We start from the raw sequence: 24,198 nt of genomic DNA, 5'->3' as shown, positions 1-24,198 counted from the left end.
AAATAAACAGCTCACAGAAACCCTGCAATGTTTTCTGGATTGTTTTTCTGATGTCATTTTCATCCCTGAACACTAGCGATGTTCCGGTGATCGATGGTAATTGAAAATTGATTGCTTCGGCTCTACCAATGTGATAATCAATAATAAATATCCATAACTGATTGTCGAAAAAAAAAGTAATTGTTTCAGTTTTAATGATGGAATAATTAAGTAAATACATGTATGCTGTTTTTTTTGCATCATGTGTATATAAAGAAACCAGACTGAATACTTAATAAAGGTAATATAGTCCTATTTTTCACATTCCAATAACTCATAACATGCAAACATTCCATAGCATCTGTCTAACAACTAAAGGGGCGGGACGTAGCTCAGAGGTATAGCACTCGCTTGATGCACGATCAATCTAGGATTGGTTCCCATTGTTGGGCCCATTGGGCTATTTCTTTTTCCAACCAGTGCTCCACAACTGGTGTAACAAAGGCCATGGTATGTCGGGGGTTCTAGAATATTTTTAAAATTCACTTGCCATAGGGCCAATGGATTTGAAAATTCACTGGCCATGGTGAAAAATTCACTTGCCCAATTTTAACTGTTGATAAAACAAAAAAACAGTAAATTAAAATAATTAACTTTTTAATGTCCATTTTTCATACTGAGATCATGTTTAATCAATTTGTCAATTTACACAACAGATAGGCTCATTGGGCATGCTTTATGGTTTGTTTAGAAAAATATGCAAATAATTTTCATCAGTTTAGAATAAAGTTACTGTACCTATTAAAATTTTAAAATAATTGTTTCCACTAAAACCACCTAAGTTATAAAAAATAATCCATGTTACCGAGATATTACAACAATTAACAGCATTATTCATTTACTTATGAATGGGAACTTACCCACCCCCTCAAAAAACAAAAAGAGAAAAGAAACAATCAAGAACCTTTATTAGCATAAAGTGTACATGTATTGCAGTTTAAGCCACCCCCCCCACCCCCCTCCAACACACACACTATATTAGTAATTTTGCAATTTGGGTACTTTGTTAAATTTATCTATTTCATGATACTGTGTTCTTAAGCTTTTAAAAAAAAACAAAAAACTTTTTTGCAATTTATGTTATATTTTATAAATTAAATTAATAATTTACACATTTAAAGTATTTGTAAATAGTGACGTGCAACCTTTAAAACTAATAAAAGACTGGTTACTGTTTTGCATATTATTAGTATTAGAGTAACAAATCTTTGGATTTCAGTGTAAAAAATAAAATGGCGGCAAAACAATGAACTTTTGATTTTCCAATGTTTACACTTTATATCTTTAATAAAGTTATATCAGTAGGTATATTGATGTCATGGATGGGTCAGAGATTACTGGTGGCCAACTATTTGTTAGTGAAATATTGCATGTGATAGCAAATCGAAAGAAGTGACTTGTAGATTTTTTTTTCTTTTCTGTTTTTACCACTTGCCATCGGGATTGCACAAAGTAACTTTTTACTGGCCTGAATCCAAAAAATACTGGCCTTGGACATCGGGCCACCGTATTCTAGAAGGCCTGCGGTATGTACTATTCTGTCTATGGGATAGTGCATATCAAAGATCCCTTGCTGCTAATCGAAAAGAGTAGCCCATAAAGGACGACAGTGGGTTTCCTTTCTCTATATTTGTGTGGTCCTTAACCATATGTCCAACACCATACAGCTGTAAATAAAATGTGTTGAGTGAGTCGTTAAATAAAATATTTCCTTCCTCTAACAACAAACTTGCATATGATTATGCAACAGAACTCACTGAAACACACTGGATTTTATACTGTAGCTGTCATTGTCCGATTTTACCGGCCTCGGTGGCGTAGTGGTTAGGCCATCGGTCTACAGGCTGGTAGGTACTGGGTTCGGATCCCAGTCGAGGCATGGGATTTTTAATCTAGATACCGACTCCAAACCCTGAGTGAGTGCTCCGCAAGGCTCAATGGGTCGGTGTAAACCACTTGCACCAACCAGTGATCCATAACTGGTTCAACAAAGGCCATGGTTTGTGCTATCCTGCTTGTGGGAAGCACAAATAAAAGATCCCTTGCTGCTAATCGAAAAGAATAGCCTATGTAGTGGCGACAGCGGGTTTCCTTTCAAAATCTGTGTGGTCCTTTACCATATGTCTGACGCCATATAACCGTAAATAAAATGTAAATAAAATGTGTTGAGTGCGTCGTTAAATAAAACATTTCTTTCTTTCTTTTCTTTCTTTCATTGTCCGATTATTAACTATTCTAACACTAGAAGACCTGAAAATTATATCGATATCCAGCAACTACTTATCTTGCATTGTTTAATACTCACATTAATTTCATGTTTTACAGTATACATGTATGTCTTCTGTACTGTTAATATTTTTCCTACCAGTTATATTGCACTGCAACTAACTTGGCCTGAACGCAGCTTCTCTTTGCTTTGTACCCTTGGTAAGTAACCATAGTAACATCACATAACTTTTGAACTTTCCATCATTTGAATATTTTACTAACATTTAACATTTCACATTTTAAATTACTGTGATTTTAACATTTACTAACATTAGCAACAAGCTTGCTGTGCACTATTTATATGTACATAATAATTATTTCATTCCATTCATTGATATATTTAGGCCAATACCTTTCTTTGAAATGAAGAAGTCAGTTTTTTGTTTGCTTTGATGTTGTTAAACATTCATTTGTTCAACTGTCTGCCCATCCATCTGTCTGTCCGTCCGTCCAAAGCCCAGACCCATCCATCCATCCACCCACCCATCCATCCATCCATCCATCCATCCATCCATCCATCCAAAGTTTTGAAGAGAATCCAGTTAAAGAAATAATAATTGTAAGTAGGATATATGTTATATAAATAGGGCACACAGCTTTGCTTGGTTTGCCTAAATTGTGGGGGAAAAAAGTTCATGCTTTTAATGTTTGTACTTGACATAAGTATAATTTCATGATGTTATAGCTTTGTTCTTTTTTCATTGGACTATTTTAAAGCTGCAGTCTTGGTTATGTTTTTATTAGTCCCCTACCAGTCCAACCGGAGGGGACTCTAGGTTTCATCTCCATCCTTCCGTCTGTCTGTCTGTCTGTCCATCTGTCTGTCTGTCTGTCCGACATATGTCTTCCGGATGGGTTGTGTAGAAGGCTTTGAGATATTGAGCTGGAATTTTATATGCAGCTTTATCATGTACTGTTACAGATCAAGTTTGACTTTCATGGCGATTTACCCATTTGTAATGGAGTTATGGTCCTTGAAATAAGGAGATATGAAAATTAGTTTTCTGCATTTTTGTTTTGTAATACCTGAAAATATTGAGGTGAAATGTTATATATAGCTTTATTATGTACTGTTACTGATCAAGTTTAACTTTGATGGTGATTTACGCACTTTTCACAGAAGTGTGGCCCTTGAATTAGGAGATATGAAACATTGTTGGGTCAGGTAGGTGACGTGTATTGCTTTAGCAGTACTCTCGAAATGCTTGTTAATAATTATTATTTATTTACATTACCATTAACATTAATTTTCTTATGATCAAATCCAATTCTTTGATATTATTTTGTTTGTACTTGCTATTTTACATACATGAGCCCATTAATATATCAATGTACTCTATAGTGGTGTTCTTAAACACATTTAAAAAAAAAAAAAAATTCTTTTTTTTTCTGTTAAATAATATAGTTTTTCTTGTTTGACAGGATATCATCTGTCTGGTGATGACACTGGCAGCCATCTTGCACCTTGGTAACACATCATTCGTTGCAACTGGCGACTCAGAAGCTGCTGACGTAGAAAATATTGGGACACTCAGGAAAGGTAGAGAACAAAACAAACACATTAATTCATAATAATTACAAATGTCCCGTCATTATAACAATTTTCGGCCTCGGTGGCGTCGTGGCAGGCCATCGGTCTACAGGCTGGTAGGTACTGGGTTCGGATCCCAGTCGAGGCATGGGATTTTTAATCGAGATACCGACTCCAAACCCTGAGTGAGTGCTCAATGGGTAGGTGTAAACCACTTGCACCGACCAGTGATCCATAACTGGTTCAACAAAGGCCTTGGTTTGTGCTATCCTGCCTGTGGGAAGCGCAAATAAAAGATCCCTTGCTGCCTGTCGTAAAAAGAGTAGCCTATGTGGCGACAGCGGGTTTCCTCTAAAAACAATGTCAGAATGACCATATGTTTGACGTCCAATAGCCGATGATAAGATAAAAAATCAATGTGCTCTAGCGGCGTCGTTAAATAAAACAAACTTTCTTTTCTTTCTTTCTTATAACAATTTATTCTATTCTGGTTGAACATGTCCCTTTAAAACTGAATGTTGTTCTTCAATAAACCTCAGAAAATTATGTCATTACGTCATTATGTAAAACAAGTCATGAAAACTGATTTTTGTGTATTTTTAGCAAATAAGTCATGTTGTTTGTAATTCTTAGAATTGTTTGTCATGTTTTGTGAATTTATCGATGTATTACTCACAAGTTTAGTATAAAATCACTTCACTACACCATGCAATTTTACACAGTTTGTGACCATTATACATTAATAAATTCACAAAAATCTACAAACAATTCTTATATGAATAGTTTTCTTGCTTATATTCAAGTGTAGTTCAGATACACTGTACATACAAGTCAAGAAATGTGGGAAAATTAAGGAAAGGTATAGGTGTATTGTTAGCTGACACTTTGAAACTTATTCCCTCAGCTATTTAACACCAAACAGTGAGTCACTGATTAAGACTGATTGTTCTTTAGTCTCTACCTTTCTGTCGGGCTTTCATTATGTTTTACAAATCACAAATCATAAGTCCTAAATCTATGAAGCTTTAGTCATGCTTGTACTTGTGAATGTTTATAAAAAACATCCAGAACACAACCTCGCTGAACAACCACCCACCCACAAAAAAAAACAACCCCAAAAGAAGCAAATAAACTCCGAAAACAAACCTAGATTAAACAGGAATTATGTCAAAAATAAAAAAGAAGTTTATACCAGTTTATACCAGAAGCTTTAGCATTTAATTGTGAGGAATTTGAGTGTGGTATAAGGTTGTATTTGTGAAATATGGTGGATGAATTGACTGTTAGTTAACATCCAATTTTGTGTAATATTTATATTTGTGTACATGTATATATGTATAATAATATACCAAGGCCATATATGTAACCGAGATCATTGCAGACAGGAGCTTTAACAATGTTTCTATTTTTAGCATCCAGTCTTCTACGAGTTCCGTTCAAAGATCTGAAATCAGCTCTCATTGAAGAAGTCATGATTGCTAGAGGTCAGACTTGTCGTTCTTTTTACTTAGTTTCTTTCTTTCTTTCTTTCTTTCTTGTTTCTTTTTTTCTTTCTTGTTTGTTTGTTTCTTTTTTCTTTCCTTCTTTTTTCTTTCATTTTTTTATATTTCTTTCTTTTTCTTTCTCTGATTCTTTCTTCCCCTCTTTTATTTGTATGTTTTTTTTCTTTTCGGTTTTTTTCTTTACTTTCTTTTATTATTTCTTTCCATTTTGATCTATTCTTTTCAAATAGCATATCTTCTTTTTTCTTTCATTCATTCTTTCTGTTAAGATATCTCTGAACTGCTACAGTTTGAACATTAGGGTGATTCTGATACAAACAGAAAAAGAAAAGAAACATCACTAATAATGACTGAAGCTCTCTAATTGTACTCTGTTTTACATGGAAAGATATGGAAACATCACTAATAATGACCAAAGCTCTCTAATTGTACTCTGTTTTACATGGAAAGATATGGAAACATCACTAATAATGACCAAAGCTCTCTAATTGTACTCTGTTTTATATGGAAAGACATGGAAACATCACTAATAATGACCAAAGCTCTCTAATTGTACTCTGTTTTATATGGAAAGACATGGAAACATCACTAATAATGACCAAAGCTCTCTAATTGTACTCTGTTTTACATGGAAAGATATGGAAACATCACTAATAATGACTGAAGGTCTCTAATTGTACTCTGTTTTACATGGAAAGATATGGAAACATCACTAATAATGACTGAAGCTCTCTAATTGTACTCTGTTTTATATGGAAAGATATGGAAACATCACTAATAATGACTGAAGCTCTCTAATTGTATTCTGTTTTACATGGAAAGATATGGAAACATCACTAATAATGACCAAAGCTCTCTAATTGTACTCTGTTTTAGATGGAAAGACATGGAAACATCACTAATAATGACCAAAGCTCTCTAATTGTACTCTGTTTTATATGGAAAGACTTGGAAACATCACTAATAATGACCAAAGCTCTCTAATTGTACTCTGTTTTACATGGAAAGATATGGAAACATCACTAATAATGACTGAAGCTCTCTAATTGTACTCTGTTTTACATGGAAAGACATGGAAACATCACTAATAATGACTGAAGCTCTCTAATTGTACTCTGTTTTACATGGAAAGACATGGAAACATCACTAATAATGACTGAAGGTCTCTAATTGTACTCTGTTTTACATGGAAAGACATGGAAACATCACTAATAATGACTGAAGGTCTCTAATTGTACTCTGTTTTACATGGAAAGATATGGAAACATCACTAATAATGACTAAAGCTCTCTAATTGTACTCTGTTTTATATGGAAAGACATGGAAACATCACTAATAATGACCAAAGCTCTCTAATTGTACTCTGTTTTACATGGAAAGACATGGAAACATCACTAATAATGACCAAAGCTCTCTAATTGTACTCTGTTTTACATGGAAAGACATGGAAACATCACTAATAATGACCAAAGCTCTCTAATTGTACTCTGTTTTACATGGAAAGACATGGAAACATCACTAATAATGATCAAAGCTCTCTAATTGTACTCTGTTTTACATGGAAAGATATGGAAACATCACTAATAATGACTGAAGCTCTCTAATTGTACTCTGTTTTACATGGAAAGATATGGAAACATCACTAATAATGACCAAAGCTCTCTAATTGTACTCTGTTTTATATGGAAAGACATGGAAACATCACTAATAATGACTGAAGGTCTAATTGTACTCTGTTTTACATGAAAAGATATGGAAACATCACTAATAATGACTAAAGCTCTCTAATTGTACTCTGTTTTACATGGAAAGATATGGAAACATCACTAATAATGACCAAAGCTCTCTAATTGTACTCTGTTTTATATGGAAAGACATGGAAACATCACTAATAATGACTGAAGCTCTCTAATTGTACTCTGTTTTATATGGAAAGACATGGAAATATCACTAATAATGACTAAAGCTCTCTAATTTTACTCTGTTTTACATGGAAAGATATGGAAACATCACAGAAAATTACTCAAGCAGGAAGTAACAAAGTTATTATGATGTGCTTACTAAAGCTCCCTAATTGACTAATTAAATACGAAATAAAAACGTCACAATGACTGACAATCACTTAGGTAGAAGACATTTATAGAATGCTCGCTAAAACTATAATTTAACATTATTTTGCAAAGAGAAGGCTGCTTGATGTGCTCACTAAAGCTCTCTAATTTAACATTGTTTTACAGGGGAAGAAATGAAAAGATCACTGACAGTGATTCAGGCTGAAGACAGTCGCGATGCGCTCGCTAAAACTCTCTACAGTCGACTTTTCAGCTGGATTGTGAACGGTATCAACCAGATGGTACAACCAGTTGAGGATGGGTAAATTTATCTTTTATCTTACTACATGGATGTGTGGTAAAATGTGCATTTTGTTCTTCTATTTGGAGTCTGGTAAATGTACTTTATCATCTATAATTAATATACTTTCTTATCTGGTTATTGGTAAATGTGGGAATGGTAAATATTTCTTATTATCTTTGTAAATGGTAAATAAGGCATGATGCTTTTATCTTATTATCTATGATTCAGCCACTTGACAACATTACTTATTATCAGCTACAAGCAAATATCAGTGTTATGGTTCAACCACTTGACAACATTATTTATTATCAGCTACAAGTGAAATATCAGTGTTATGGTTCAACCACTTGACAACATTATTTATTACCATCTACAAGTAAAATATCAGTGTTATGATTCAACCACTTGACAACATTATTTATTATCAGCTACAAGCAAATATCAGTGTTATGGTTCAACCACTTGACAACATTATTTATTATCAGCTACAAGCAAATATCAGTGTTATGGTTCAACCACTTGACAACATTATTTATTATCAGCTACAAGCAAATATCAGTGTTATGACAACATTATTTATTCAACCACTTGACAACATTATTTATTATCAGCTACAAGTGAAATATCAGTGTTATGGTTCAACCACTTGACAACATTATTTATTATCAGCTACAAGTGAAATATCAGTGTTATGGTTCAACCACTTGACAACATTATTTATTATCAGCTACAAGTGAAATATCAGTGTTATGGTTCAACCACTTGACAACATTATTTATTATCAGCTACATGTGAAATATCAGTGTTATGGTTCAACCACTTGACAACATTATTTATTATCAGCTACATGTGAAATATCAGTGTTATGGTTCAACCACTTGACAACATTTTATTATCAGCACTTGACAACATTATTTATTATCAGCTACAAGTGAAATATCAGTGTTATGGTTCAACCACTTGACAACATTATTTATTATCAGCTACAAGCAAATATCAGTGTTATGGTTCAACCACTTGACAACATTATTTATTATCAGCTACAAGTGAAATATCAGTGTTATGATTCAACCACTTGACAACATTATTTATTATCAGCTACAAGCAAATATCAGTGTTATGGTTCAACCACTTGACAACATTATTTATTATCAGCTACAAGTGAAATATCAGTGTTATGGTTCAACCACTTGACAACATTATTTATTATCAGCTACAAGTGAAATATCAGTGTTTATCAACCACTTGACAACATTATTTATTAACCACTTGACAACATTATTTTATTATCAGCTACAAGCAAATATCAGTGTTATGGTTCAACCACTTGACAACATTATTTATTATCAGCTACAAGCAAATATCAGTGTTATGGTTCAACCACTTGACAACATTATTTATTATTTATTATCAGCTACAAGTGAAATATCAGTGTTATGGTTCAACCACTTGACAACATTATTTATTATCAGCTACATGTGAAATATCAGTGTTATGGTTCAACCACTTGACAACATTATTTATTATCAGCTACAAGCAAATATCAGTGTTATGGTTCAACCACTTGACAACATTACTTATTATCAGCTACAAGTGAAATATCAGTGTTATGGTTCAACCACTTGACAACATTATTTATTACCATCTACAAGTAAAATATCAGTGTTATGATTCAACCACTTGACAACATTATTTATTATCAGCTACAAGTGAAATATCAGTGTTATGGTTCAACCACTTGACAACATTATTTATTATCAGCTACAAGCAAATATCAGTGTTATGGTTCAACCACTTGACAACATTATTTATTATCAGCTACAAGCAAATATCAGTGTTATGGTTCAACCACTTGACAACATTATTTATTATCAGCTACATGTGAAATATCAGTGTTATGGTTCAACCACTTGACAACATTATTTATTATCAGCTACAAGCAAATATCAGTGTTATGGTTTAACCACTTGACAACATTATTTATTATCAGCTACAAGCAAATATCAGTTTTATGGTTCAACCACTTGACAACATTATTTATTACCATCTACATGTGAAATATCAGTGTTATGATTCAGCTACTTGACAACATTATTTATTATCAGCTACAAGTGAAATATCAGTGTTATGGTTCAACCACTTGACAACATTATTTATTATCAGCTACAAGTGAAATATCAGTGTTATGGTTCAACCACTTGACAACATTATTTATTATCAGCTACAAGTGAAATATCAGTGTTATGGTTCAACCACTTGACAACATTATTTATTATCAGCTACATGTGAAATATCAGTGTTATGGTTCAACCACTTGACAACATTATTTATTATCAGCTACATGTGAAATATCAGTGTTATGGTTTAACCACTTGACAACATTATTTATTATCAGCTACAAGCAAATATCAGTTTTATGGTTCAACCACTTGACAACATTATTTATTACCATCTACATGTGAAATATCAGTGTTATGATTCAGCTACTTGACAACATTATTTATTATCAGCTACAAGTGAAATATCAGTGTTATGGTTCAACCACTTGACAACATTATTTATTATCAGCTACAAGTGAAATATCAGTGTTATGGTTCAACCACTTGACAACATTATTTATTATCAGCTACAAGTGAAATATCAGTGTTATGGTTCAGCCACTTCACAACATTATTTATTATCAGCTACATGTGAAATATCAGAGTTATGGTTCAACCACTTGACAGCATTACTTATTACCATCTACAAGTGAAATATCAGTGTTATGATTCAACCACTTGACAACATTATTTATTATCAGCTACATGTGAAATATCAGTGTTATGATTCAACCACTTGACAACATTACTTATTATCAGCTACATGTGAAATATCAGTGTTATGATTCAGCCACTTGACAACATTACTTATTACCATCTACAAGTGAAATATCAGTGTTATGATTCAACCACTTGACAACATTATTTATTATCAGCTACAAGCAAATATCAGTATTATGGTTCAACCACTTGACAACATTATTTATTATCAGCTACATGTGAAATATCAGTGTTATGGTTCAACCACTTGACAACATTATTTATTATCAGCTACATGTGAAATATCAGTGTTATGGTTCAACCACTTGACAACATTATTTATTATCAGCTACATTCAACCACTTGACAACATTAATATCAGTGTTATGTTATTCAACCACTTGACAACATTATTTATTATCAGCTACACCAGACAACATTATTTAAATATCAGTGTTATGGTTCAACCACTTGACAACATTATTTATTATCAGCTACAAGCAAATATCAGTGTTATGGTTCAACCACTTGACAACATTATTTATTATCAGCTACAAGTGAAATATCAGTGTTATGGTTCAACCACTTGACAACATTATTTATTATCAGCTACAAGTGAAATATCAGTGTTATGGTTCAACCAGACAACATTATTTATTATCAGCTGAAATATCAGTGTTATGGTTCAACCACTTGACAACATTATTTATTATCAGCTACAAGTGAAATATCAGTGTTATGGTTCAACCACTTGACAACATTATTTATTATCAGCTACAAGCAAATATCAGTGTTATGATTCAGCCACTTGACAACATTACTTATTACCATCTACAAGTAAAATATCAGTGTTATGGTTTAACCACTTGACAACATTATTTATTATCAGCTACAAGTGAAATATCAGTGTTATGGTTTAACCACTTGACAACATTATTTATTATCAGCTACATGTGAAATATCAGTGTTATGATTCAGCCACTTGACAACATTACTTATTACCATCTACAAGTAAAATATCAGTGTTATGATTCAACCACTTGACAACATTATTTATTATCAGCTACAAGCAAATATCAGTATTATGGTTCAACCACTTGACAACATTATTTATTATCAGCTACATGTGAAATATCAGTGTTATGATTCAGCCACTTGACAACATTACTTATTACCATCTACAAGCAAATATCAGTGTTATGATTCAACCACTTGACAACATTATTTATTATAAGCTACAAGTGAAATATCAGTATTATGGTTCAACCACTTGACAACATTATTTATTATCAGCTACAAGTGAAATATCAGTGTTATGGTTCAACCACTTGACAACATTATTTATTATCAGCTACAAGCACATTATTTATTATCAGCTACAAGCACATATCAGTGTTATGGTTCAACCACTTGACAACATTATTTATTATCAGCTACAAGCAAATATCAGTTCAACCACTTGTTACACTTGACAACATTATTTATTATCAGCTACAAGCAAATATCAGTGTTATGATTCAACCACTTGACAACATTATTTATTATCAGCTACAAGCAAATATCAGTGTTATGGTTCAACCACTTGACAACATTATTTATTATCAGCTACAAGTGAAATATCAGTGTTATGGTTCAACCACTTGACAACATTATTTATTATCAGCTACAAGCAAATATCAGTGTTATGGTTCAACCACTTGACAACATTATTTATTATCAGCTACAAGTGAAATATCAGTGTTATGATTCAACCACTTGACAACATTATTTATTATCAGCTACAAGCAAATATCAGTGTTATGGTTCAACCACTTGACAACAGCTACAAGTGAAATATCAGTGTTATGATTCAACCACTTGACAACATTATTTATTATCAGCTACAAGCAAATATCAGTGTTATGGTTCAACCACTTGACAACATTATTTATTATCAGCTACAAGTGAAATATCAGTGTTATGATTTAACAGTTGACAACATTATTTATTATCAGCTACAAGTGAAATATCAGTGATGATTCAACCACCAACATTATTTATTTGACAACAAATATCACTTACTTGACAACATTATTTATTATCAGCTACAAGTAAAATATCAGTGTTATGGTTCAACCACTTGACAACATTATTTATTATCAGCTACAAGCAAATATCAGTATTATGGTTCAACCACTTGACAACATTATTTATTATCAGCTACATGTGAAATATCAGTGTTATGATTCAGCCACTTGACAACATTACTTATTACCATCTACAAGCAAATATCAGTGTTATGATTCAACCACTTGACAACATTATTTATTATCAGCTACAAGTGAAATATCAGTGTTATGGTTCAACCACTTGACAACATTATTTATTATCAGCTACAAGTGAAATATCAGTGTTATGGTTCAACCACTTGACAACATTATTTATTATCAGCTACAAGCAAATATCAGTGTTATGGTTCAACCACTTGACAACATTATTTATTATCAGCTACAAGCAAATATCAGTGTTATGGTTCAACCACTTGACAACATTATTTATTATCAGCTACAAGTGAAATATCAGTGTTATGGTTCAACCACTTGACAACATTATTTATTATCAGCTACAAGCAAATATCAGTGTTATGGTTCAACCACTTGACAACATTATTTATTATCAGCTACAAGCAAATATCAGTGTTATGGTTCAACCACTTGACAACATTATTTATTATCAGCTACAAGCAAATATCAGTGTTATGGTTCAACCACTTGACAACATTATTTATTATCAGCTACAAGCAAATATCAGTGTTATGGTTCAACCACTTGACAACATTATTTATTATCAGCTACAAGTGAAATATCAGTGTTATGGTTCAACCACTTGACAACATTATTTATTATCAGCTACAAGCAAATATCAGTGTTATGATTCAACCACTTGACAACATTATTTATTATCAGCTACATGTGAAATATTTATCTTCATTGTTGCATGTTATGGTTTTATTGGGTTAGTACATTTCTTTTCAATACTATTACTTTCTTTATGGGTTGATTGGGATATGCATGTTACTGTTTAAACCGTAAGATGTTTTTATTTTATTACGCATGTCACTTGATGTTGTTTGCATGATGGTTGTTTTTTTCCCAGCATGCCTTCTCTGTCGCTTGGCATTCTCGATATATTTGGCTTCGAGAATCTTGAGAAGAACAGCTTTGAGCAAGTAAGATACAATTCTCATCATGAATTGTGTGTATCTAATTTTGATATATTCAGCTTTGAATAAATAAAATACAGTTAAGTCATGAATTTCATACATATTCCACTTTGACCAGGTAAGATACCATTGTCATCATGAATCATCAGGTAAGGTTATATCATTATCATCATGAATCATCAGGTAAGGTTATATCATTATCATCATGAATCATCAGGTAAGGTTATATCATTATCATCATGAATCATCAGGTAAGGTTATATCATTATAATCATGAATCATCAGGTAAGGTTATATCATCATCATGAATCATCAGGTAAGGTTATATCATTATCATCATGAATCATCAGGTAAGGTTATATCATCATCATCATGAATCATCAGGTAAGGTTATATCATTATCATCATGAATCCTCAGGTAAGGTTATATCATTATCATCATGAATCCTCAGTTAAGGTTATATCATTATCATCATGAATCATCAGGTAAGGTTATATCATTATCATCATGAGTCATCAGGTAAGGTTATATCATTATCATCATGAGTCATCAGGTAAGGTTATATCATTATCATCATGAGTCATCAGGTAAGGTTATATCATCATCATGAATCATCAGGTAAGGTTATATCATTATAATCATGAATCATCAGGTAAGGTTATATCATCATCATCATGAATCATCAGGTAAGGTTATATCATTATCATCATGAATCCTCAGGTAAGGTTATATCATTATCATCATGAATCATCAGGTAAGGTTATATCATTATCATCATGAGTCATCAGGTAAGGTTATATCATTATCATCATGAGTCATCAGGTAAGGTTATATCATCATCATGAATCATCAGGTAAGGTTATATCATTATAATCATGAATCATCAGGTAAGGTTATATCATCATCATCATGAATCATCAGGTAAGGTTATATCATTATCATCATGAATCCTCAGGTAAGGTTATATCATTATCATCATGAATCATCAGGTAAGGTTATATCATTATCATCATGAATCATCAGGTAAGGTTATATCATTATCATCATGAGTCATCAGGTAAGGTTATATCATTATCATCATGAGTCATCAGGTAAGGTTATATCATTATTATCATGAGTCATCAGGTAAGGTTATATCATTATCATCATGAATCATCAGGTAAGGTTATATCATTATCATCATGAGTCAAGTGTATCTAGTTTTAATATATTCAGCTTTGTTAAAGGTACACTGTCCTCTAGAACTATTTTTTTTTTTTTAAATAATGTTAGTTTTGTGAGACAGAAGAAGAAAAGTAAAAGTGTTTTGGAAATAACAAAATATTACTATTTTTGTGTGTAATTTTGAAAACAATCGGCTCAGAAATAAATAACTTGTAGTAAATTGCATAGTATGAAAAAAGGTGTTCCCTGTGGGACGGACTATAGTGTGTTGTTGGTTGTCCTAAAGCCTGGAGAAGGTCAAGGCAGTGTCTTAACGTGAGTGTTTGGCATGCCAGTGTTTTGGTTATACTGACTATTATAAAGCACTTTTTAAATTAAAAAAATGGTTTTTGTTTAATAACACCATTAGAGCACGTGGATTTATTAGTCATCAGCTATTGGAAGTTAAACACTTGGTATGTTTACTCATACGTAAATAGAGATGTCAAAGGTTTGGGTCATGGAGTTCTGTATTAATTGGTGTGTGATATTACATACTCTCAGAAACATTTTATATCACTAGATGTGAAAATTTAGTATTTTAAAAAATAAACTAAGTTTTAGGTACAAATACCATGATCTGTTGTAAGTACCTTTAATATAATACTGAAAACAAATATATAATATACAAGAAAATGTCGGATGCTGAATGCAGCAAGCATCATTTTCTAAAACATTGTTGAAAAAAGGACATGCAAATTAGATGGTTCTAGTTAAAGTATTAACAGAAAGGTTGGAGTATTCTGATATGAAGTACCCATGTTGTTACAGTTAAAGCATGGTAATAATGTTTTTCAATTTCTAGATGTGTATCAACGTTGCCAATGAGCGTCTACAAATGTTCTTCAATGAGAGAGTTTTTCAGCAGGAGCAGCAGGAATGTTTTCTGGAAGGAGTTTCTGTACCGTCTGTGTCTTACTCCAGCAACCAGCCAGTTATCAATCTGTTCCTTGAAGTACGTTGACATCTTTTTAACCATACCAATTGACCATTGGCTATTGTTTGTCAGACGTCTGATAATTCTTTCACATAATCTTCAGAGGAAACCCGCCACAATTTACACCATTAAGAGCAAGGGATCTTTTAAATGCACTTTCCCACAGACAACAGAGCACATACTACGGCCTTTGATATTCAGTCATGGGGAACTGGTTGAAATGGGTGAAAACCTAATGAGTTGACCGGGAGGGGGGAGGTTGATACCATAACCCAAGCTCCTCAGATGAATGCTCAACCAACTGAGCTAGATCTGTCTCTCTCTCTCTCTGTCTCTGTCTCTGTCTCTGTCTCTGTCTCTCCCTCCCTCTCTCTCTGTCTGTCTTTGTGTCTCTCTCTCTCTCTCTCTCTCTGTCTCTGTCTCTGTCTCTGTCTCTCTGTCTCTGTCTCTCCCTCCCTCTCTCTCTGTCTCTGTGTGTCTCTCTCTCTCTCTCTCTCTCTCTCTCTCTCTCTCTCTCTCTCTCTCTCTCTCCCTCTCCCTCTCCCTCTCTCTGTCTCTGTCGCTCTCTCTCTCTGTCTCTCTCTCTCTCTCTCTCTCTATCTCTGTCTCTCTCACTCTGTCTCTCTCTCTCTCTGTCTCTGTCTTTCTTTGTCTCTGTCTGTCTCTGTCTCTCTCTCTGTGTCATTAAACATTCATTCTTTTTGTCTGTCTGTCTGTCTCTCTATCTCTTGCTCTGTTTCTCTCTCTCTCTCTCTCTCTCTCTCTCTCTCTCTCTCTCTCTCTCGCTCTCTCTCTCTGTGTCTCTGTCTCTCTCTGTGTGTGTGTGTGTGTGTGTCTCTGTCTTTCTTTGTCTCTGTCTGTCTCTTTCTCTGTCTGTCTCTCTCTTTCTCTGTCTCTGTCTTTTTACCATTTGTGACACTCAATAGCCTATGTATATTTTTGTACTGGGGTGTCATTGAACATTCATTCTTTCTTTCTGTCTGTCTGTCTGTCTGTCTCTCTGTCTCTCTCTCTCTCTCTTTGTTTTTCTATCTTGCTCTCTCTGTCTTTCTATCTTGCTCTCTCTGTCTCTGTCTATCTCTTGCCTTGCTCTCTAATTCTCACGACCAAGTGTTGAATAACAATTGTGTTTAAATAGTTGTAGTTCAGGTGTTGACAGAGTGTTAAACAAATATTTCTTTCCTTTTTACTAACAGCACCGTGTTAAAAAAGTCCTCATTATTTTTAAAATAATTTTTTTGGATGACCACTGCCAGTGTTTGTAGTGAACCTAGAACAGCATCAGAATGTAATGTATTATTTGTGTTTGATGTTCTAGAAGAACACTGGTGTACTTGCCCTACTGGATGAGGAGTGTATGTTTCCCAAGTCCACTGACAAATCTCTCGCTGTCAAACTTCATCAAGTCACAGGTAGGCATTTTAATGTCTTATTTTTAGGTCAAAATATTCCCCATATTACAAAATCATAAAATAATAATACGGTATATTTAAATAGCATTATTTCCACATTACAAACTCACAAAATTTTAATAAGATCTATTTAAATGACATAATTTCCATTTTGGTATTGGACTAACTAACACTCACATACTCCATTTTCCAAATTTGAATTTATATTTGACCTCAGATGTATTGACCTTTACTGTAACAAAAGTAATACCTGGTTTTTGAAACATAAGTGTGTATTATTTCATTTAAAAATAAATAAATGTCAATTATGTATAAAACAGGTGAGCATTATTCTGACTTGTACAAGACTCCGAGAGACAGGGGAACAACCTTCACGGTGATGCACTACGCTGGGGCTATCCAATACCACGTGGACGGGATCCTTGACAAAAACAGAGACACGCTGAGACAAGCCCTCAGTTTTACTGTCCGGTGTAAGTGTTAAGTTATCAGCTTCAAGCTCTTTGATATCACTTCAATCCCCTTGCCATGTTGTCTGTCCATTTGTGTTCACTTCAATCCCCTTGCCATGTTGTCTGTCCACTTGTGTTCACTTCAATCCCCTTGCCATGTTGTCTGTCCACTTGTGTTCACTTCAATCCCCTTGCCATGTTGTCTGTCCATTTGTGTTCACTTCAATCCCCTTGCCATGTTGTCTGTCCACATGTGTTCACTTCAATCCCCTTGCCATGTTGTCTGTCCACATGTGTTCACTTCAATCCCCTTGCCATGTTGTCTGTCCACTTGTGTTCACTTCAATCCCCTTGCCATGTTGTCTGTCCACATGTGTTCACTTCAATCACCTTGCCATGTTGTCTGTCCACTTGTGTTCACTGTCTGTCCACTTGTGTTCGCTTCAATCCCCTTGCCATGTTGTCTGTCCACTTGTGTTCGCTTCAATCCCCTTGCCATGTTGTCTGTCCACTTGTGTTCGCTTCAATCCCCTTGCCATGTTGTCTGTCCACTTGTGTTCACTTCAATCCCCTTGCCATGTTGTCTGTACACTTGTGTTACCCTTGTGTTCACATAGTCTCTTGTGTTCATGTCAGTCTCCTTGCCTTCACTTCAGTCTTCTTGCCTTCACTTTAATCTCCTTGCCTTCACTTCAGTCTCCTTGCCTTCACTTTAGTCTCCTTGCCTTCACTTCAATCTCCTTGCCTTCACTTTAGTCTCCTTGGCTTCACTTCAGTCTCCTTGCCTTCATTTCAGACCCCTTGCCTTCACTTTAGTCTCCTTGCCTTTACTCCAGTCTCCTTGCCTTCACTTTAGTCCCCTTGCCTTCACTTCAGTCCCCTTGCCTTTACTTCTGTCTCCTTGCCTTCACTTCAGTTCCCTTGCCTTCACTTCAGCCTCCTTGCCTTCACTTTAGTCCCCTTGCCTTTACTTCAGACCCCTTGCCTTCACTTTAGTCTCCTTGCCTTCACTTTAGTCTCCTTGCCTTCACTTCAGTCTCCTTGCCTTCACTTTAGTCTCCTTTGCCTTCACTTTAGTCTCCTTGCCTTCGCTTCAGTCTCCTTGCCTTCACTTCAGTCTCCTTGCCTTCACTTCAGTCTCCTTGCCTTCACTTCAGTCTCCTTGCCTTCACTTCAGTCCCCTTGCCTTCACTTTAGTCCCCTTGGCTTCACTTCATTCTCCTTGCCTTCACTTCAGTCTCCTTGCCTTCACTTTAGTCCCCTTGCCCTTTACTTCAGACCCCTTGCCTTCACTTTAGTCTCCTTGCCTTCACTTTAGTCTCCTTGCCTTCACTTCAGTCTCCTTGCCTTCACTTAAGTCTCCTTGTCTTCACTTCAGTCTCCTTGCCTTCACTTCAGTCCCCTTGCCTTCGCTTCAGTCTCCTTGCCTTCGCTTTAGTCTCCTTGCCTTCACTTCAGTCTCCTTGCCTTCACTTAAGTCTCCTTGTCTTCACTTCAGTCTCCTTGCCTTCACTTCAGTCCCCTTGCCTTCACTTCAGTCTCCTTGCCTTCACTTTAGTCTCCTTGCCTTCACTTTAGTCCCCTTCACTTTAGTCTCCTTGCCTTCACTTTAGTCTCCTTGCCTTCACTGTAGTCCCCTTGCCTTCACTTTAGTCCCCTTGCCTTCACTTCAGTCTCCTTGCCTTCACTTCAGTCTCCTTGTCTTCACCTTAGTCTCCTTGCTTTCACTTCAGTCTCCTTGTGTTCACTTCAGTCTTCTTGCCCTCACTTCAGTCTCCTTGCCTTCACTTTAGTCTCCTTGCCTTCACTTTAGTCTCCTTGCCTTCACTTTAGTCTCCTTGCCTTCACTTTAGTCCCCTTGCCTTCACTTTAGTCTCCTTGTCTTCACTTTAGTCTCCTTGCCTTCACTTCAGTCTCCTTGCCTTCACTTCAGTTCCCTTGCCTTCACTTCAGTCTCCTTGCCTTCACTTCAGTCTCCTTGCCTTCACTTCAGTTCCCTTGCCTTCACATCAGTCTCCTTGCCTTCACTTCACTTCTCTTGCCTTCACTTCAGTCTCCTTGCCTTCACTTCAGTTCCCTTGCCTTCACTTCAGTCTCCTTGCCTTCACTTCAGTCTCCTTGCCTTCACTTCAGTCTCCTTGCCTTCACTTCAGTTCCCTTGCCTTCACTTCAGTCTCCTTGCCTTCACTCCAGTTCCCTTGCCTTCACTTCAGTCTCCTTGCCTTCACTTCAGTCCCATTGCCTTCACTTCAGTTCCCTTGCCTTGCCTTCATTTCAGTCTCCTTGCCTTGCCTTCACTTCAGTCTCCTTGCCTTCACTTTTGTCCCATTGCATTCACTTCAGTCCCCTTGCATTCACTTCAGTCCCCTTGCATTCACTTCAGTCCCCATGCATTCACTTGAGTTTCTTGTGTTCACAACAGTCCCCTTCACTTTTTACATTTATTTTATAATTTTATATTTGTTTTTAAAACATTTCTTTTGTTGGTTTCACACCGTGTAGCAGTATTGTTAACTTCTTGTTGCAGCCAGCAGTAGTCTGCTCATTAAGGAACTCTTCCAGGCTCAGTTGACAAAGACTGGTTCGATCAATCCGAGCGGTCGACAGCGCATGTCTCGACAGCTCAAACAGTCCAAGACACCGTTCGAGTTCTTCAAGAAACTCAAGACATCAAAGAAAGATGAAAAGGTTAACCGTTAAAAATAAATAACTGTTATTGAAATAGTATTACAAGAAAAAACTGTCAAACTTTGTTATTTAGATGTTGAATGGACTGAACTAACAATCCTGAAATTATATTGGTTCAAGATAAACATAATTCTAGTTGTTGGTGAAATTATGCCATGGTAAGCCGTGCTGGCACATGAGATAAACGAGGTCATCATAATGACATTTTACTGTATATAAATAAAAGAATGTTGTAAAGCTATTGTAGGCTGTGGCATGTGTCTGGTTACGCCATTGCCTAAGATGGTTTTTACAGTATTATAGCACTAAGAGAGTTTCAGAAATCTAGCCTGGTTACAACGTTTTCATATCATCATGTTTTATTTAGCGAGGTTTACATAACAGTGTAACAGGTAAACTTCTGCTACTTTCTTATTTAAATGTATTAATTATTTCTGTATGTTTTCAGAAGCAGAAAAAAGCTGGTGCTCGACCGATATCAGCCGTATCACGCAAAGGTCCTTCTACGATGGCCTACCATTTCAGGGTCAGTTTGTGTAGCTGTATCTAAACTGGACACCTTTAAATACTTGTAAAACGTTTAGTAGGGTGTCATTAAACTGACATTCCTTTCCTTTCCTAATAGCTACTAATTAAACAATGTGCTGGGGTGTCATTAAACAGACATTTCTTTCTTTTCCTAATAGCCACTGATTGAACAATGTGCTGGGGTGTCATTAAACTGACATTTCATTCCTTTATTAATAGCCACTGATTAAACAATGTGCTGGGGTAACATTAAACAAACATTCCTTACCTTTCCAAATAACTACTAGTTAATTAAACAGTGTGCTGGGGTAACATTAAACAAACATTCCTTACCTTTCCAAATAACTACTAGTTAATTAAACAGTGTGCTGGGGTGACGTTAAACCGACATTCCTCTCCTTTCTGAATAGCTGTTTATGAAACAATGTGCTGGGGTGTCATTAAATTGACATTCTTTCCTTTCCTAATAGCTATTAAACAGTGTGCTGGGGTATCATATCAATATTCCTTTCCTTTATTAATAGCCACTGATTAAACAGTGTGCTGGGGTGATGTTAAACTTTCCTTTTTACACATGTTTATTGCCATATATGTATTTTCTATTTGTTCATAAATGTATGTATTGTAATTCTGTATTGTTTGTACCTGAGGGCCTCAGGGAAGATTAGCTTTTGCTGTGTTACCCTCACTAAATAAAGAAATTATTATTATTATTATTATTATTATTATTATTATTATTATAATTATAATAATAATAATTATTATTATTATTATTATTATTATTATTATTTCCTTTCAGAACTCGCTGCGTGAGATGATGGAGAAGGTCAACACCGCTAACGCCCACTTCGTGCGCTGCATCAAGCCAAACACGTCTTGTGCGCCCAAGATCGTCATGTCTGAGTACGTGCAGGCCCAACTCAAGTACTCGGGCGTCATGGAAACGGTCACCATTAGAAAGTTTGGCTTTGCAATGCGAGTAACATTCACAGATTTTCTCAAAAGGTAAGGTTTTTTTTATGGATATCATTCTTCAATAAGAAGTTTGTTTTGCCATGTTTCATATATCAAGTCTGGTTTTCACAAAGCGTGTAGCATTCACAGATTTTCTGAAAAGTAAATTTTGCCATGTTTAATATAATATAGTTTACTACAAAGTTTGGTTTAAGTTATTTTTTCAGAATGTAAATTTTTTTCATGATTTTTTTTTTAAAAACCTATCTAGCTTTACACTACAAGTTGTATCAAAGCATATCTAATGGGTGTTATTGCTAAGGTCGATGACAGTCACTTTTTGCACCCTTGTTTTGGGTTCGTACACAATAAATATAGCATATCTTAGCGTAATTTCACTTGAAATCCATATTTCGTAAAAGCTCAAACAAATTAATCACAAGATTTTCTTCAAACATATTCAGGTGCATTAGTACTGTTCAAAACCAAACATTTTCAATAGCAATTCAGGGCTAGCCCTGGGTTGCTATTTTTTTTCACCCAAAAATTTGCCAATCTTCAATTTCTTTCGCCAATCTAAATATATATTCACCAGTAACATATTGGCATTTCAGTCTAAAGATTTTGTTTTTAATCTCGTTCTTTATGCTAATATAGTATATGCTAAAATGTACTTATTATTCAGTTTTTGTCTTGTAATCTAATAATGAAATGCTGCTGATGTCTAGGGCTGGCTGTAGCCCAGTGGTAAAGCACTCATATGATGTGCAGTCAGTCTAGGGTCGATCCCCGTCGATGGGCTCATTGAAGTCAGCTAGTGCACCACGAGTGGTATATATCACAAAAGAGGCAATTTTACTTTTTGTATGCATCAGATTATGATATTTATTGTATGTTTCTCTGTAATTTGAAAGAAGCAAGTGAATTTTTATCCGATATACATGTTCCCCAAAAGATTCACCGGACTAAGATATACACTATACATATATTTTTCAGGTTTGACTGTCTGCACTTAGCCATCAACTCATCGTCATGTAGTCTAACGGACCAACAAGCCTGTCAGAACATCCTGAACCACGCCCACCTCACAGACTATCAGGTGAGACCAGTCACTTAAACAATGTGCTGAGGTGTCCGTGAACATTCCTTTCCTCTTACACTAGACGGACAGGATTTAGCTCAGTCATTAGAGTGCTCGCCTAAGGTGCTTTGGTCGTAGGATCAAATCCCATTGGTGAACTAATTCTCTGATTGGTTTTTTTCCTGTTTCAACCAGTGCCCAAAGACTGGTATGTGCTGTCCTGTTTGCAATAAATATAAAAGGTACCTTGCTGCTACTGGAGAAATGTAGAGGGTTTCCTCGGAAGACAATGTGGCAAATATTTAGCCTCCAATAGCGAGTGATTAACTAATCAATGTGTTGTGGTGGTGACATTAAATACATGTAAAAACTTTAACTCTAATTAAACAGTGTTCTAGTTGACACTAAACACACATTCCTTTCCTTTCCTTTCTTCTCACCCACTTTAGACCAAGTGTTACAATTGTCCTATGTTAGACTCCTAATAGCCACCAGTTAAACAATGTGCTGGGGTGTCACTAAACAAACATTCCTATCCTTTCTTCTCACCCACTTTGGACAGAACAGAACAGAACTTTATTTCACTCAAAGACACCATCTGGTGGCATCAGAGGAGTACATTATATAAATTATATATACATATACACGCATACGTTAAGTGACAAGCGTTTATAACAAACAAATAAGTAAGATTAAACTATATAAAATGGGTTTTCAGGAGGTCAAGTGGTTATTTATAATATTAATAAGTTCACAAAGCTTTTTAAGGATGCTGACACGTTTACATTTGAACAGTTCTCTAAATTTAAATACATTTGGTCTAATAACATAGTATTGCTTTAGTAATCTTTTTCGTTCCTTATCCATTCCTTTCTTCTCACCCACTTTAGACCAAGTGTTACAATTGTCCCATGTTAGACTCCTAACAACCACTTGTTAAACAATGTGCTGGGGTGTCACTAAACAAACATTCCTTTCCTTTCTTCCCATCACCAAGTATTACAATTGTCCCATGTTAGACTCCTAACAGCCACCGGTTATACAGTGTGCTGGGGTGTCACTAAACAAACATTCCTTTCCTATCTTCCCATCACCAAGTGTTACAATTGTCCCATGTTAGACTCCTAACAGCCACCGGTTATACAGTGTGCTGGGGTGTCACTAAACAAACATTCCTTTCCTATCTTCCCATCACCAAGTGTTACAATTGTCCCATGTTAGACTCCTAACAGCCACCGGTTATACAG

General features: G+C 35.1%; 1 protein-coding gene across 2 annotated transcripts in view; it reads left to right on the top strand.

The window, feature by feature from the left end:
• Positions 1–24,198, top strand: part of LOC121374084 (unconventional myosin-XVI-like) — a 181,963-nt gene that overhangs the window by 26,376 nt on the left and 131,389 nt on the right. For both annotated transcript variants that reach the window (XM_041501004.1, XM_041501012.1), the window contains 11 exons: positions 3,730–3,847; positions 5,251–5,322; positions 7,578–7,713; positions 13,629–13,701; positions 15,705–15,854; positions 17,155–17,248; positions 17,569–17,721; positions 20,228–20,388; positions 20,837–20,914; positions 21,716–21,921; positions 22,867–22,969. In XM_041501004.1, coding sequence (XP_041356938.1) covers positions 3,730–3,847; positions 5,251–5,322; positions 7,578–7,713; positions 13,629–13,701; positions 15,705–15,854; positions 17,155–17,248; positions 17,569–17,721; positions 20,228–20,388; positions 20,837–20,914; positions 21,716–21,921; positions 22,867–22,969 — 1,344 coding nt within the window. The remainder of the gene's footprint in view (positions 1–3,729; positions 3,848–5,250; positions 5,323–7,577; positions 7,714–13,628; positions 13,702–15,704; positions 15,855–17,154; positions 17,249–17,568; positions 17,722–20,227; positions 20,389–20,836; positions 20,915–21,715; positions 21,922–22,866; positions 22,970–24,198) is intronic.

Source organism: Gigantopelta aegis, chromosome 1 (genome assembly GCF_016097555.1).
Source record: "Gigantopelta aegis isolate Gae_Host chromosome 1, Gae_host_genome, whole genome shotgun sequence".
NCBI lineage: Eukaryota > Metazoa > Mollusca > Gastropoda > Neomphalida > Peltospiridae > Gigantopelta > Gigantopelta aegis.
This window is presented reverse-complemented; position numbering and strand designations above follow the sequence as displayed.